Source organism: Macrobrachium nipponense, chromosome 7 (genome assembly GCF_015104395.2).
Source record: "Macrobrachium nipponense isolate FS-2020 chromosome 7, ASM1510439v2, whole genome shotgun sequence".
Classification (NCBI taxonomy): domain Eukaryota; kingdom Metazoa; phylum Arthropoda; class Malacostraca; order Decapoda; family Palaemonidae; genus Macrobrachium; species Macrobrachium nipponense.
The window spans coordinates 78,931,846-78,948,092 of record NC_061109.1 but is presented as its reverse complement, the minus strand read 5'-3'; the positions used below and the strand labels follow the sequence as shown (position 1 = coordinate 78,948,092).

The 16,247-nt window shown below is 38.9% G+C and overlaps 1 protein-coding gene across 2 annotated transcripts in view; it reads right to left on the bottom strand.

The window, feature by feature from the left end:
• LOC135217783 (glucoside xylosyltransferase 2-like) overlaps positions 1–16,247 on the bottom strand; it is a 33,076-nt gene that overhangs the window by 6,034 nt on the left and 10,795 nt on the right. Inside the window, exons 6-8 of one of the 2 annotated variants that reach the window (XM_064253810.1) lie at positions 11,572–11,745; positions 4,252–4,410; positions 1,651–1,859 (exon numbers count right to left, since the gene is read on the bottom strand). In XM_064253810.1, coding sequence (XP_064109880.1) covers positions 1,680–1,859; positions 4,252–4,410; positions 11,572–11,745 — 513 coding nt within the window. In that variant the 3' untranslated portion in view covers positions 1,651–1,679. The remainder of the gene's footprint in view (positions 1–1,650; positions 1,860–4,251; positions 4,411–11,571; positions 11,746–16,247) is intronic. The other variant, XM_064253811.1, reaches the window with a different exon arrangement.

The following is a 16,247-nucleotide window of genomic DNA, read 5'->3' as shown; positions in this document are numbered from 1 at the left end:
AGGAACAAGAGTGCTGCCTGCTCTCTCCCAGGAGGGAGGTCTCCCAAATGAGAGGGGGCAGTGCATTACTTCCAAAGTCGAATCAATGGAGGAAAAGGGTGTCAACACCAGACAAAGCAGAGGGGAAAATATATGGAGGAAGGGGAAGCAGAATCATCTACTCGAGGAGGCATGAATCCTTCCCAAGAAGGTTGAGTAGATATCAAACGATGCTCCCTCTTCTTGTAGAAATTCTTCCACTCCGTAACAGACCAGGAATAACATTCTGGGCATAGGTTAGTAATATTACAGAAATTGGCACAACACCTACTACAAGTGGTACAGGGTCAGCGAAGGAAGAAGCTAAAAACCGTTTCCATAGGAATCCTGGAAGGCCTGGCACATTCGATGATGGGGCAACAACTTCTTAGAGGGATCCATGGTAACACTCAAGTACCCACAAACACCCAAAAACCTCAAAAACCAAGAAAGGAGTCATAGGCTCCACAAGCACCCAAAAAAAAAACCCAAAAAGGAAGGAATCATAGGCTAAGTTAAAAAACCAGCCTGGGAAGGAGAGCAAAAGCCAACACCCATTCTCCAAGGCGGTTAAGAAAGACTAAATGCATTACAGGGTTCATACGTGATCAGTGATTGCTCTCCACCTTGTTTACACCTGAGTTGCAAGATGCCACAAATTCCTTGTTAACTGGTTTCCAGCTGGCGATATAAGATTTATCCTATTGTTAAGACCATAGGTTTATTACACATATAAACAAATGGTGCTACCACGAATTTCCAAAATTCTAGCAGAAGACAAATAGTGAAACTATGGCTATGTATTTACTTGTTAAGTTACATACATAAATACAGAATATCTTACTTAGAATTATGTATGTGATGGATTTAAAATGTTAAAACTTGAAACTCATGCTCTGCACACAAAACACACAGGTGAGTAGAGAAACAAAGCCCACCTCTCTCCCATAGCTAGGTAACAACTTGTCAATAGCATGCAACCACACAATGAACCGACACACAAAACGCAAAAACATTGAAATAGTATGAGAGATGCCATGAGAAAAATTCACTCCAAGTACAACCTGTGCCAACCATATCTGGGAGTAACAAAGTTAAAATGAACTTTAATGACAGATGAGCAGCTGATGGTGATGAGCAAAGCTGAGGGACATTCTGATAAGAGCTGATAACAGTGCTACAGACTCAAAGTACAGTAAACAAGGCGGATTCAAGTATTGCATGTCTTGTAAAAGAATGAGTCTATTCAAGACTCCAACTGTGGGCATTATAGGATTGTTGGGGTTGAAATGAAACAAATATTTACTACAAAACCCATTCCTGGCATGCCACTGAGCTGAACTACTAAATGAATCTACAAGTCCCAGTTACACTAAATCAATGTTAAACTGTATAGTAAGCCTCAATCAAAAGAGACTTTTCTTAACCAAAACTGAGGATCAAATGTAAATGCAAATTACTGTATGTCATTCTCTACAGTATAGGTATGAAATATTAGTAGTAGTAGTAGTAGTAGTAGTAGTAGCAGTAGTAGTATATCCAGACCTCTCAGCCTTAGAATGGCTCTTCTCGGGCTAGTTAGATCTTTCTTAAAATCATGAAAAAGATACCTGTCAGCAATACTATACTCACCCAAACTTGGTTTTGAGTTAATATCAAAATCATAATACTGAAACATGTTTGGACAACTCTCTTGTAAGGATAGCATCAATTTCAGGAATCCGGGCACATTTTGAAGGTTTCGCCATTTCAGAAACTAATGCTAGATTTTTTTTTATAGTAGACAATAGGTCATCCAATGGTGATCCAAGCAAATGGTTCTCCCATGCTTCAAATACAACCTGTAACAGGATTATAAATTTAGATACACATGTACTTAATTGTAGTCATACTAAGAAATTTATTCATTTAACATGTCTGTAAACAAGTAAATTCAGTGTAAACCTATGCAAACAAGCACAATATTTTGAAAAAAAAAAACATGAAGTCTCCCTATTAAAGCGTACTGCTTTGCATAAAACAACCAAAAATTGCTATATGCAATAATTTCCTCTACCCTTTTAACCATAGTACTTTTGAATATATCTGGTATACTTCGGAAGTTTTAATGCCTTTTTCTAACAACAAGGTCCCATTTTCAGGTCAAAAGCAGAGTCAACAGTTTTCTTGATTAATGTGTCTTGGAGAAAGAAGGCAGCACAATAATTCTTTTTGATGAAAGTTAAGGTTACTATAAATATTCTCTCTCATAAAATTTTGTGTTCCTCATGTGCAGCCTTCCCAGAGATACGAATTGCTCCATGGACAAGAGGGTCCCCAATAGGGCCCCCAGTAGGCTCATCCAACTGTTCGCAGAACAGGACAGAAGGGAAAGGGATCTGTTCACCTTCTGTAGGCAAGATTTTATCCTTTCGGGGGATGCAAAAACCTGAAAACCCAGAGAGCTTACCCTCATCCCCAAATATGCTGTATCCTGAGAAGGAGTCAGTTGGGACTTCTGAAAGTTTATTAAAAGGCCCAAGTCTTAGGCTAGGAGAAGAGTCTTTCGAAGGTTCCCATACATTTCTCCTTCGATTGGAAACGAAGCAGCCAATTGTCTAGGTAGAAAGAAATGATTCCCACCAGAAATAAGCGCTTCGCTATGGAAGTTAAAACTCTTGTGAGTACCTGGAAGAAGAGCGCTTACTAGAGGCGGCAGGACCCTCAACTGTTGAATACTGTCCCTCTTGAATGTTCCTGGGAGAAACGTTCAGGACTGTCCCAAAAACTCCAGGATGGGCAATGATCTTGAGAGGGTCTGAACCTTTTAGAAGGACATGATTCGTCTGCAAACCACCATTGGCGTCTGGGACTAGATTCCCCAGAACTAGACAAACTAGACAAATAACAACAATTCCATCGAGACGCCTTTCCAGCGGTGCTCTGTCGTAACCTGGGCGGAGACAACAGGCCCGACTGTTCGTGGGCAGACCCCACCGACCTCACTTGGGCTGCCAGTTTAACTCCTCCCAGGTTTAGGGGAGTATGCCAGGGACCATTGCCCAGGAGAATCAGCAGAATGGGCAACCACCTCCTCCACTAACACTTTTGTCACTAGCAAACTTGTCCATAAGGTCATCCACTGAAACACCTGTTCCATAGTATTCACTGATAAACCCAATTTTTGGTTAACTCTTGACTTGAGGCTGGCAATGGGGTCCGGATAAGGAGTAAGGGAGCCAGGGTGAGGAGAGGGTGAAATAGACAGAACTGAGATTGGGTGGGAAGAGATACAGGTTCAGAAACAGAAACATCATCATCTACAGGTCTACAGACTCAACAAATTCTTGACTAGCTAAAGTCTTTTTATTACTTGCTCTAGAAGCCGCTTTCCTCTTTTTGCCTCTCTAGTTTTGACAAATGACCTATCAAAGTCTAACACATTTTTACATCTGAATGCTCACATTCCTTACAAGTCAAGTTTGGAGACAAATTTTTTTACCCCAAGTTGCGCAGAGTATGTGGGTCATAACAGGCTTTAGTTACCTAGTATTGCAGCCTTTGCTACAATACTCCCATAGCGACGCGGTTACATCTAGTGGGAACCAGAATCAAACATCCCGACAAGTGACATGTCAACAAAGCCTAAGTAGTCTAATATCAAATAATGTCACAAATCAGGCTACCAGAAATGAAAATACTTCAGCAACTGTATGCAAATACAACCACCTGAGAAGCAAAAGAATTGCAAAAATCACTGCTGTTAACAACTGCTGTACAGACATCAGCCGGCAGAAAGAAACTGAAGCTCTGTGGGTGCTGACTGCTGAGCTGGTTCCTCTCTTACCCCAAATAGTTGCCTAGCCAAAACAAAAGTAGCGCTACTGCGAATTTCAAAATTCCAGCTGCCGAAAAGTTGAAATTAATAGCTATGTAAATACTTTATAAGTTGCTTATATAAAAATATTTTTAGATAGGACACTCCAGCTGACTGTTAAAATTTTTGCAAAGCTGCTCCCTATCTTTTTACTATACTTTTCTTCTATAAATAGAGGCTGCCCAAATGAAACATACTTATTGAATATAACATGAGAGAATACGTACATTTCTATCATTCTATGTGTTTTCCCTGGTTATTCAACAGAGAAACAAGATCTACCTTCTGGGACTCAGTATCCTAAGTCAAGATTTGGACTGTAAAGTGAATTTACGGTATAATATAAACCAGAATTAAAGTCATGCATACTTACATACCTGCAATTTCATTTCCTGGCCACTGACAAATGCCATAGCATTACCATGAAGTGCAGAGGCACCTTCTTTAGCGGCATGAGGACACATGTTAGTGCCTTGAGAACACTGCCACAGTCTATAGTTCCACTGACACCCAAGCTCGAAAAGTAGATCAGGATGCTGAAATAAATTTTTAGATATAAATTTAAGACTGAATATAAGCCATGCAGCTTATATTCAATTAAGCAAATGGCTGCGCTGCCCTAAAATTCTGGAATACTGTAGTAATCAGAATGCTAAAACTAGACTTGAGTCTATATTATTAACTTAAAATAAGAACTTTAAACTCAAGATACTTGCCCATTATTACTATTATAATATATATTATCAATATCAAGAAGAAGAATCTATTCATATGGCTCAAGCCTTCAGGGGCCATTGACTTGAAATTCAAGCTGGTAAACAAGCTGGTGTTAACTTGAAACCACTTACAGAAAATAACAAGAAATACAGAAAGTGGAGAAATACAGAAGTACAAGGTGAACTGTTTTAGGGTAGTAACACATCGCATCTGCACTTAAACCATCTACACTTAAACTTATGAGGTTCTAATGAAGATCATGTATTACAATAATATTCATATCATCTCACATATATTAGGCTCATAATACACATTCATGACCACACAGAAAATCATGCAAAATCCATGGACTGTAACTTTCTTTGTACCCATCCACAAATTATTAAAATTAAAATTTGAAAATAAATATTTCAGCTCTACTCAAACAATCCCACAATCCCCTCATTTACAGTGTTACTGTCCCCAGACCCTCAGTCTTTCTCCTATCAGACAGAAAAAGAGCGATCATTAACACATGCGCCACCTAGATTCACATAGAGAAACCAACCAACCACTCTTCTTTCTCTGGTTTTCGGTGGGTAATACATGCCCCGTGATCTGGTATAGATGCCAATAGTCCCTGGATCTCACAAGCTTAATTTTAATTCTACCGGTTTTCAGTTTGGCGCTAGTATTATCCTAATGTTAAGACTGAAGGTTTGTTAGTTATGAAAAACACAAATTGGTTAAAAATTTGTCATATAGTACAGAATATTCTAACATAGAACGTGAGAATATGTATACCCTATATTCCAGTTCTTGATGATCCCATTTCCATGAGAGAACTGAAAGAAGCCTTGAATGGAGTAAACAAAAATAAATTTTATATTGTTAATATTTTTCCTGGAATAACTGAATTGCTTGCCTGTGAACTGGCTGTGTTCTACATATAGTATTCATCAGAAATTACCCACTTTACAACGCATATTCCAGGGTTATGGTGCCGATCCAACAGAAGAAATGTGACTCTAAAAAAGCAATGTAATCAATATTTGAAGGATTTTCTATGAAAAACATACTAAAAATACAGTTCACTTAGTTTTCAGTACACCCAAAGGATTAAAAGTAAGGGTTTCTTAGGATTTTTTGTTTTTCCATGATGTTCAGCTTTACAACTATTTTCAGCTTACAACATGTCTCAAGACCGGAACCCCCATGTAAACCAGGAACTGCCTGTGTTAATCTTGTTAAACATGATTTTTGCATGTATTAATAACCCATTTCATGATGCATTAGCATATTAGTTTTATTATTAAAGACAGGGAATAAAATTCTTTGCGGAAACTATGGAGGTACGTATATCAATAATGGATTTAATAGCGAAAAATTATGACATTTTAATTCTTAACCAATTAAGTCTGTGGTGTAACATGCACAAGTGTCAAGCGACATGCTGCTAAAAAAAAACAAAAGAAAAGAGTATGTATTAAACAAGATTAACATTATGCATGTTATGCAATTTTCCTAGTTTTAAGAAAGTAAAACTGTTTTATTTGCTGAATTTTTCTAAAGCGTACAATAAAGTAGTACCTAAGAACAAAATTATAGAAGTTTTAAAAGAAAACTAGTGGTAACAGAATGTTAATGGTAATTAAGGCAATGTATTCATGTACAAAACATTCTGAAATAAGCAGTAATTAACGCCATCATTTTGACAAATGCTCCAATCAAGTTATATATTATTATTGTATACATTGATATATTGGTGCATATGTTGCAGGAGGCCCTTGTTTCCAATGGATTTTTAGGAACACTGAATGTCCTTTTTAATGGATGATGCTGTTATCTTAGTTACAGGTAGAGAAATGTGTAAGAAAAAGTTAAATGTATTATGTACGTTTTGTGCTGATTATGTAATGGCAATAGAGTAAAAAAACGATTTTTTTTTATAAATAATAATGTCGATGATCAATCAGACTTGCATGTAGAAAATAAATATTGTGAGATACACAGAGATATCTTTACCTTGGAGCAAAATCGCCACAGACAACCTGTACTACCACTAAAATTAATACCCAAATTTCCTCCTAATTTAGAAAATTAAATGCCACCACTCCCCTTGGCCGGATTTTGTCCACTGAATCCGATGTCTGTTGATTCTGGGTTTGTTGAATCAAGGCTTTACTGTACAACGGCAGCTGCTGTTGACTATTTATCGTTGGGAGGCCCCAAGGATTAGGAAATCTTACATAATGTCTAGGGAGAGGGGCCAAACCCATCACTTGACACAGGTGATGAGCTCAATTGCTGTTACATTTTGATTCCCCAGGATGTACCTGGGTAACAGTTCTACTGAGTGTGCAGCTGCCCACTCGTATACTTGTATCATCAACCTGTTCAGTTGGAAGGAAACCTAACCCCCATCCTTCTTTTGTTGACAGAAGTCACTCTCACAGTGAAGGGGGTACTGACACTCATCCACAGTGCAGAGAAGCCTACAAAGAGTCTGAACCTCTGTAAAAGCTAATAAAACTGTCCTGAGTTTTAAAAACTGTTGTGAAAATGCTTGCCATACTGGTTCTGCCCACCTGAAACGGGCGCCTCTTCCCTCATTCGATGTAGTATCTGCAAACGGACATGACGGGAGGAGGAGTGTGCAAAAACACTCCTATGAAGTTCTGTCACTAGTCTACGTAGTTCCCAGTTCATTTCTTTCCCAAAGGAATGGAAAGGAATATGGAGTCCCTTGTTGGAGACAAGGATTCTTGCATTCTCCACTGAAGGGAACAAGGGAAAACTGTCCCTGAGGGCCCAGTTGCCCATGGGCGACAGGTGAACAAGGACTTCTTTTTACCGTTGAGTTGTCTATTCCAAGTAACCGGAATAACTAAAGCCTTCTCTGAACCTGTTGATATGGGACTGAAATTGAAACACCAGCATGACAGGACACTAAGTGTTCTACTTGAGTGAGGTCTAGCTACTCAAACTTGAACTAGACTGCAAAGTCCCATTAAGTAGAGGTCTTCTCCTGTTCCCAGAAAAGACTGATATGTATTCGTAAGTACATATCATAATGGGTATTGAGGGTACTGCCTTCAGCAACATCTGCACCTTACAAAGTGCCCCAGTCTTCTTCGAGGTTTAAGCCTCCCTGACAGAGGACAGAGGAGGGGACTTTCTCGTTTGCATCTATGAGTGCTTGACTCAAGTAGATAGCACTTGGTAGAAAACCTGGCCGAGTACTTAAATAGTACTAGTAGGTGAAGCACTGGTGTGGTTTGATACCTTCTCTCGTAAAGTGCCTGAACCAGACTGGGGAATGGACTCTCTAGTACTGTTTGGGGTACTCAAGGTTTGGCAAAAACCTGAGTACTCAGAGGACTCGAGGTTAGGCAAAAACCTGAGTACCCAGAGGACTCAAGGTTTGGCAAAAACCTGAGTACCCAGAGGACTCAAGGTTTGGCAAAAACCTGAGTACCTGGAGGGCTCAAGGCTGAAAGCCCCTAGCAAGAAGACTGTACAGGGGAACTCTTCACTGCATCTCCGAGTGCTTGGTCCTTTGAATCCAAAGCATCGCCAGTGCTGGTTTGGGGTGCTCAAGATTCTGCAAATACTGAACACTTGGAGTGACTCAACTCTGTTGAGCATCCAGCACTCCCGAAACCTAGTACAAAAAGATCAACAGGAGTGGTCTCTCAAGTGATCAAAGAAACTTGGTAAGAAACAGTCACAGTACCAGTCTTAGCAGAGGACTTCTTAGAACTGGTGGGGTACATGCAACAGTTCCTGAGCCCAAAGTGCTGAGGAGAATCAAAGAGAGATCCCACTACTTCCCCTGAGGGTGGCAGCTCCTTAGAGGTCCCGAAGTAGGTCGTCTTGGGGGTAGGGCAGCCTTCTTCTATGACTGGCAAGCATCAGAAGAAGAAGGGGAGGAGCCAGCAGATGACCAAGTCAAAGATGTAGACAAACACAACAACAATACCTTACGAATCCTCCTCTTCAATTTCCTCCTATGACATTTTAAAGATGGCAGTCAGGCCTCCCATCCCAGAGGGAGCAGCAGGAACCACAGGTTCCTGCTGTGGAGATTCTTCAGTGACTGAGAAGCCTACACCAGCCCTTGGATGCCCCACAATACTGGTAAAGGTAACTCGGGGTTTCAAAGAAACTTAAGCACCTGGGGTGATGCAGTCTCCTTAGAAGACCACACCCCTGAAGCTACTGAATCTCAAATATATACCTCGTGCATCAGTTGCTTCTATTGCTTGAGAATTCAAGAAAACTTGTTTGTAGGTAGGCTCTATACCAGCCCTCAGAGTGAATGGATGTTGCAAATAACCTTGAATAACAGCGCACAGTGTGAGGTGTACTGACTGCACTAGGCCCTATGGGGACACACAAGTTGCACAACTTTTTCAAAGTCCAGCAAGTTACTATATATATTCAGTACTACTAAGGGATTCAAGAGCCGATGGGACGTTTTTTATCGGCAATAACTTTTTATCAAAGCATCAGACAAAGGTGAAAGTTGTCAAGTGTATATTCTTTAACCCTACCTAATTTTTGCAATTACAGTATTATTTTGTACCTAAAGTCAATAGTTCTGGTGCTTATCAGAGTAAACATGAGTTTCCTATACCAGAGCCATCAAAATAGCAGGTAAGGTTTTTGAATGCAATAGTGACATTAACCCACGACGTCATGAAGCTCCTCTCTGCATAGGTTTCAGCACAACTTCCACAGCAGCTGTTGGGACTAAGTTGTTAGCTTGGAATTCTTCCATTTTCTTGATTGAGTTGAATATAGAATTTAGGCCAAAGGCTAAGCATTGGGACCTATAAGGTCATTCAGCACTAAAACTGAAATTGACATGGAAATTGACAGTAAACGGTTTGAAAGGTGTAACAGGAGGAAAACCTCACAGTTGCACTATGAATCAAGTGTTAGGAGAGGGTAGAAAGTAAGATAAAGAAAGAGCATATAGGAGGTGGTACAGTAAAAGGAACAAAAATGGTTGCAGCTTGGGGCCAAAGGTACGCTGCAAAGAACCTTAAGTAATGCCTACAGTGCACCACATGAGGTCCACTGACAGCACTACCCCCATAAGGGATCCATTTTCTTGATATTCGTATTGTTTCTACTTTACAAATAACTCAATGTATGTAACTCATACACATAAAGAACCGGTTTATAGCTCATTTGTTAGATCTACAGCTATTCAGGGCAGGGATACAAAAGACAATCCACTTTGTTTTACCTCAGGTTTTGACACTATAGCCTTCAATTTGCCACAGCAAAGATGAGTGTTGCCAAGTAACTATTACCCATTACAGAAAAAATGATCTATTCGCGAGTTTTCTCACTCTTGCCATGAGCCTTGCTTGTATATAAAGTGGCAAGCCATAACACAATTGCAATCTTGCAACCACAGGGACAATTCAATATCCTGCTGGGCATTCTCAAATTTGTTGAAACCTACTAGCATTCCAGAGGCCATGAAATTAGCATGTTTCGTAAACAACTTATAAACCGACGTATGGATTTCCATGCTACTAAGCACTGAGTGTTTCTAACCTTGTCCTATTTATGGTTGTACACTGAACTGACAGACGTGTTTAATTAAACTGTTTACTCTTAAAAAAAGACTTCTTGCCTTACTTAGACTGTTTTGAACAAGAGGCGCTTTATGACTTGCCTGTAATGCAGTGCCATCCCCATTACCTATACAGGCAGTCCTTGGTTATCGGCAATTTATGGCACCATGATACGCCAAGTTTCGGTTATTGGCACCTAGGTATCAATAATAGTTATGGTGTCATAACATACCTAAAGGAGGTGCTATGAACCGGATATCGGTGCCATAAGTGCCATATATCACCAAGTTTCGGTTAATAGCGGTTTTCACTTATGAGCACCCTGACGAGAACTTAACCCCCACCAATTACCGGGGACTGCCTTAGATTAAAACACAATTGTTAAAAAAGTTTACATATCATACAATACACATTAATTCACTTTAAAAATTATGTATTGCCCAGGATAGGTAAAATGACATTTAACTATAAGTCAAACAACCACTAACAACTTGATAAGGAATGGAGGATACGGTATATACAGTGGTCCCCCGTATTCGCGTTCTCCGGATTCGCGGACTCACACATTCGCAGATTTCTCCCGGGAACGTTTCCCCGCATTATTCGCGGGAAATTTGCACGTTCGCAGTATTTTTCTATGAGAAATATCCACAAATTCCAGGTTTTTTTTTTATCAATTTCATCATAAAATGCACTATTAAAAATACCAAGTATGAACATTTTTAGTGGGTTTTCCTTGAGTTTTAACTATTCACGGGGGGCGTCTGGTACGCATCCCCCGCGAATACGGGGGAACCACTGTACCACCATCACTGATTTACATCACCACTTTTGCGGATGGTTGGGTGGGTACACACAGCTTTAACCTCATTTTCTTGAAATAAAGAAGTTAATGAAAAACATGGCAATGCACAGTATGTACTTCTAAAAATTAGGACGAAGTTTGAACCACACAGTGCTATAGTGGCACTGAAATCCATACACCAGTTTAAAAGTGGTTTACGAAAAACACTATGTCATGGCCTCAGAAGTGCATAGTGGGCTGTGTAAGCATATCCATTCACCTGCTACTGTTAGTGACTTACTACCTACCTGGTGGGTGGGCGGAGCCTCATGAAGTCATATTGTGTTTACATCACAAATGGTTTTAGAATAATTTTCTGTGATTTTCTCGGTTCCACCATCGGTGACTTAATTTTACTCTATAAATATCAAAACTATCCAACTTAAGTACTAAATAATACTTGTAAAAATTAGGTAGGGTTATGAAATATACACTTGCCAACTTTCATCTTTATCCAAAGTAAAGTAATGCATTGATGAAAGTTATTGCCAAAAAACAGCAATCCATCAGCTCTGAATCCCTGAGTAGTAACTCTTACTTTCCTTTATGAAATTAGCACTTACCTTGTGAAAGAGTATGTTCAAAATGTCTTGATCTGCAAGCTTTATTATCTTCTTATACTGTTCAAACACTTTCATGTTCGCTGGAATCCAGCCACCATCTGGGAAAGTGCTCAGTCTTGTCAGGTTCAAGTGCATAATGCCTGCATTAAGTCCAGAAGTACCATAAAATGGAACCTGTAAATATTACAAATATCATAGTTAAAGGAGTCAATAATAATGATGAGGTTGTTTCAATAGCATTGATGTCCTTTCAGACTATCAATGTTATTGACAATAATGGAAGGATTCTCAATAAAAATGACTAGTGTAGGGTGGCCATAAGTGGTTACAGTAGTAGTGGCGGCTCATCAGTAGGAACTGTGGAACTGCAGCACCCCCTAAAGATTTCATACATAACGCTCAAAATTATGAATATAATACATGAATATGAAAACTTAAGTATAGATTATCAATAATCCTTAAAATATATTGCCATTCTCTTGTTTTTGTAAATAAAAAAGCAAATGAATTGAAACAATATGTGGAACTACAGTGCTCAGCAGTTCTAATTTTGCTAGCAGAGATAATGTGGTAGATAGCCCGCCCGTTAAGGGGAGGGGAGCACTGCCCTCTTGAGCAGTGTTAGTTCAGCTGTAGAAGGTGTTTTGAAACTTGTCAAAGCTTAATCAATATGTACTGTTAGTGATAGAGATCAAATTAGTGACAATACTGATGATATGTAATACAGAATAATCAACTTAGTGGCAAGTTGCAGTAAATGGGAAAAAATTACAACCACATTAATGTCAATGAGTAAAATTCAAAATAGTAGCTTTCGGTAACAGTTCTGCTGCCTTCCTCAGCAAGAGAGACAGAGAGAGAGCTATGAATGATGGCCATGAGCCACCATTGTACAGTAGTCAAGTCCAGAAGACTAAATACAAAAATTGAATGTAGCAAACCTCTATACTGATAATATTAACAGTAATAATGAAAAAGGGAAAATACCAGTAATAACAATAACCACAGAAATATAACAACAATGACAGAATCTGCAGATGACTGCAAAAATAGAGATTGTCATTTTGGGAACAAACATTTTCCATCTTAGTACTGTCAGTGTACCACATTTAGTGCACTAAAGGGATTATTAACAGTCTTTGCAGTGTCCCTTCCACCCCCTAGCTGCAGCCTCCATTCATATTTCCTTCTTCCATTTTACTTTCCACCCTCTCCTAACTGTCTCAAAGTGCAACTGCGAGGTTTTCCTCCTGTACAACCTTTTAACTCTCAATTTTCCTTTCAGCACCAAAGTTACCTTATAGTAGGTCAAAGCACTCGGCCTTTAGCTTAAATTTTATATTCCAATCCATGCTAGCAAGAGAAATCTTCAAATGAATATTCTACAATAAACTTTTGAACAATTGTAAGTGCCTCATGACATACAGTTAGTATGGTGAAGCTGCTCTACCTATTAATTAGTGTACCAATTTTAGAACTGATGTGCATGCAATGAAGTATTTTGTCTGAATTACACAAAACGCTAGGGTTTTGAGAGTATGACCCTTGGACTAAGTTACAATACAATTTCACTCCGAAATTTACAGTTTCAGGTCAAGAGGAACCCAGAACCCTAACTTAGGTTAGTTTAGGCTAGCCTACGTCTAGTAATTTCAGCCCAGCCAAGGTATTGACGTAGGGGTCACAGGTTACATGGTCTGACAAAGTAGATCTTAAGTCTAGTAGATATTATGGGGGGAGTTCAAACTAGCCGTGGTAAATGTAAATGAGTGACGCAAAAGGTAATTCTAGGCAATAACTCCGCACGGAATGCAAGGAACGTTCCCTCGAATATGGCAGCCACTTGGGATTGAGGTGTCCTATGTATTTTGCTGTAACTAGTACTAGCCCCTAGGGGTTAATTACAGTCGAACCCCCCAAAATAACGGTAAATTCTTAATAAGCAACCCAAATACTATAACTTCAATTTCCAAAGAAATAGCCAACACAGAGTTATTACCTATTTTTACCACACAAAACAAAGGTATTATTAGCCTAACCATTTTTTGGCTATAGCTAGTGCCTACATCACAGAAAGAGGGTATACCTATAAGTACAGGTGAGGTAATCCGAGAAATATACAGAAATAATGATAAACTTACTATCTTTTGCGTATGTTCTACATTCATTCGTAGCAGTTTCGGTGACCATGGTGTTCACGCCAGATAACTCTCAATCAATCTATCAATCATTCATTTGTGGATGAAAGAAACACATGACCAACACAGTAGATTCATTTCCTAGGCTATCTGTTTCTTAAATTATCACACCAGTTCTGCATTAAATACCTCATAACCATCCCTAAATGTCAAAAAATTTAAAATTACTACTATACATTTTGTTCTACCTCTACGCAGCCAATTCTCCTTTAAATTTAACCTAACCAAGTCGACCTTTACCTAACCTAACCTCAGCCGTTGTGCACTGACTTGACTCAACCCTGCACCCTCCCATGTTAAATACCTACTAAGTAGTATGTCGTGACCCAGCAGTTTGAACAGGTTACAACTCATTTTGGCCCAATTTCCATGCAAACGACAACCATGCTGGCTTACCTTTGTCTAGCTTTAAAAACAAACACCTAATTTTCATCTCCAATCCACACATTATGAAATATGGCTTTATAGATAAAATATTCAATGTATTGGCCACCTGCACTACAAGTTATTGCAGTTATACATGTGTGGCTGCCACTAATTTGAAAATTCTAGTTTACCTAATTCTAGGCATAAGTGATGTGTGAAGGTCATCTACAATGTACATAGAAAACAGGATTGTTCTACAACAACATTCTTGATTCTACACCGGTTTACCTGGAGTTGGTGAACTACTATGAGATTCAGGCCTCTGTAACAGTTTTTTGGACTTTGCTCCTTATCAAAGCATCGGATGTAGCTGAAAGTTGACATACCTATGTATATTTTACAACCACACAAATTTTGTCAGCATTATCAATAATCTGAACCTGATAGTTTTAATTTTTATAGAGTAAAAATTATCCAGCCGACGCCATGGCCAATGATTACGAGCCACGAGTCGAAAAACATTCATTACGTAAGCAAGGTAAACAATGTTTGACTAAATGTTTTCATCTCCAATCCACCAGACAGAAACTCATTCACCTTGTTCCATTGGCTCTGAAACCAATAGCAGTCAAGAATGGCTAACAGGATTTGGAATTGTCCCCGTGGTTGCAAAACTGCATTTGTCTTACGACTTGCAACTTTATACAGTCAAGAGAAAGCCCATGGCCATGACAAAGACTTTATGAATGGTGGAACGATACATAGATGTGGGTGGGGTATCTGTGCTAGCGTAGTAATACTACTATAGTAATAGCAGTAATATACATGAATTAAACGTTTAGGCCAACTGCTGGGATCCTTGAGGATTATTTAGCACTTCTTGCAACTACTCGAGAAATGAGTTTTTGTAGCCAGAAGTTAAATTTTCTAATCCAACAATGCCCCATGATAGCCTTCAGTGTTATCCTGAATTATAATGAGGCCAAAGTGGGTGGAGCCTCATGAAGTCATCATTCTGACGATAATTATTGGTGAGGGTTTAAAGCCAAAATACGGTACCGGCTATTTTTTTTTTTTTTTTCAGTAAATAGGTAACAGCCAATAAATAAAAAGTGCTTGACATTGGATTTAGCAGTTATCAAATCAAGCTCGTCTACTATGTTTTTGAAAATTACCAACTATTTCCTACATCTTGTCAATCTGATTGTGACCTATAAAGTAGACTAATTTCTTGGGAAACTTATTTTGGGAGTTAGACTAATAATCGAAGTGTTTTTGTATTTATTAACATATTTTGTTGGTTTGTTCATTATGACAATTACCAGTGGAGAGGTTTCAGAGTTCATAAAGGTGTACTGCTTTGCTTTTATTTAAATTTTTATGTCATTGTTGCCAGAGGTCTAGCCTTCGTTACGTATAGCCAATCATCCATCGAGAAAAAGGGAAGAAATGCTGTCATAAGTTACGTAACGAGTGCGTTCGAAACCTTTTCTCTGAGTAAGTTGGCCGGTCTTCAGAAAAAGTCATTTTTACATTATAAGTACCAAATTTATTCAACCTACGTAATGCAGAATGCAGTCAAAATTTATGTGTAGATATGATGTGTATTCTGAACAAGCGTTATATTTATGAAATGCATGGATAAAAAGTTATTGCGAAAAAACCGTGTTACAGAGGCCCTGAATCTCATAGTAGTATCGGTCACCCACTAGCCGTAAATTCAGCTTCAGAATCCTTGGGGATTCTGAAGCTGAATGTACGGGACAGTACAAACTAACTATCAAACACGATCAAATTGGCGTTTGACATTCCAATTTGAGAATATAATGGCGTGTTTGAAGGGCTGAACAAGGTTAGACCAGCGTGTTTGACAAGTGTGTAATGATCTTTGATCATACATGATCATTTGGTCAACAGCTTCCATGGCCAACACACAGTAGAATAGCTATATGCTAGCCTTTCTCTTGCTAATGTGTCCTTTAAGCCACTCCGATACGTACTGACGTTTGATCAAACATTACTATCAATCATCAGTCTATGGTAGTGTATGAACAAACTTGGTCATAAATGAGTACTTGTCTGTGGCTGCACTTACACTGACCTGAGTCTAAA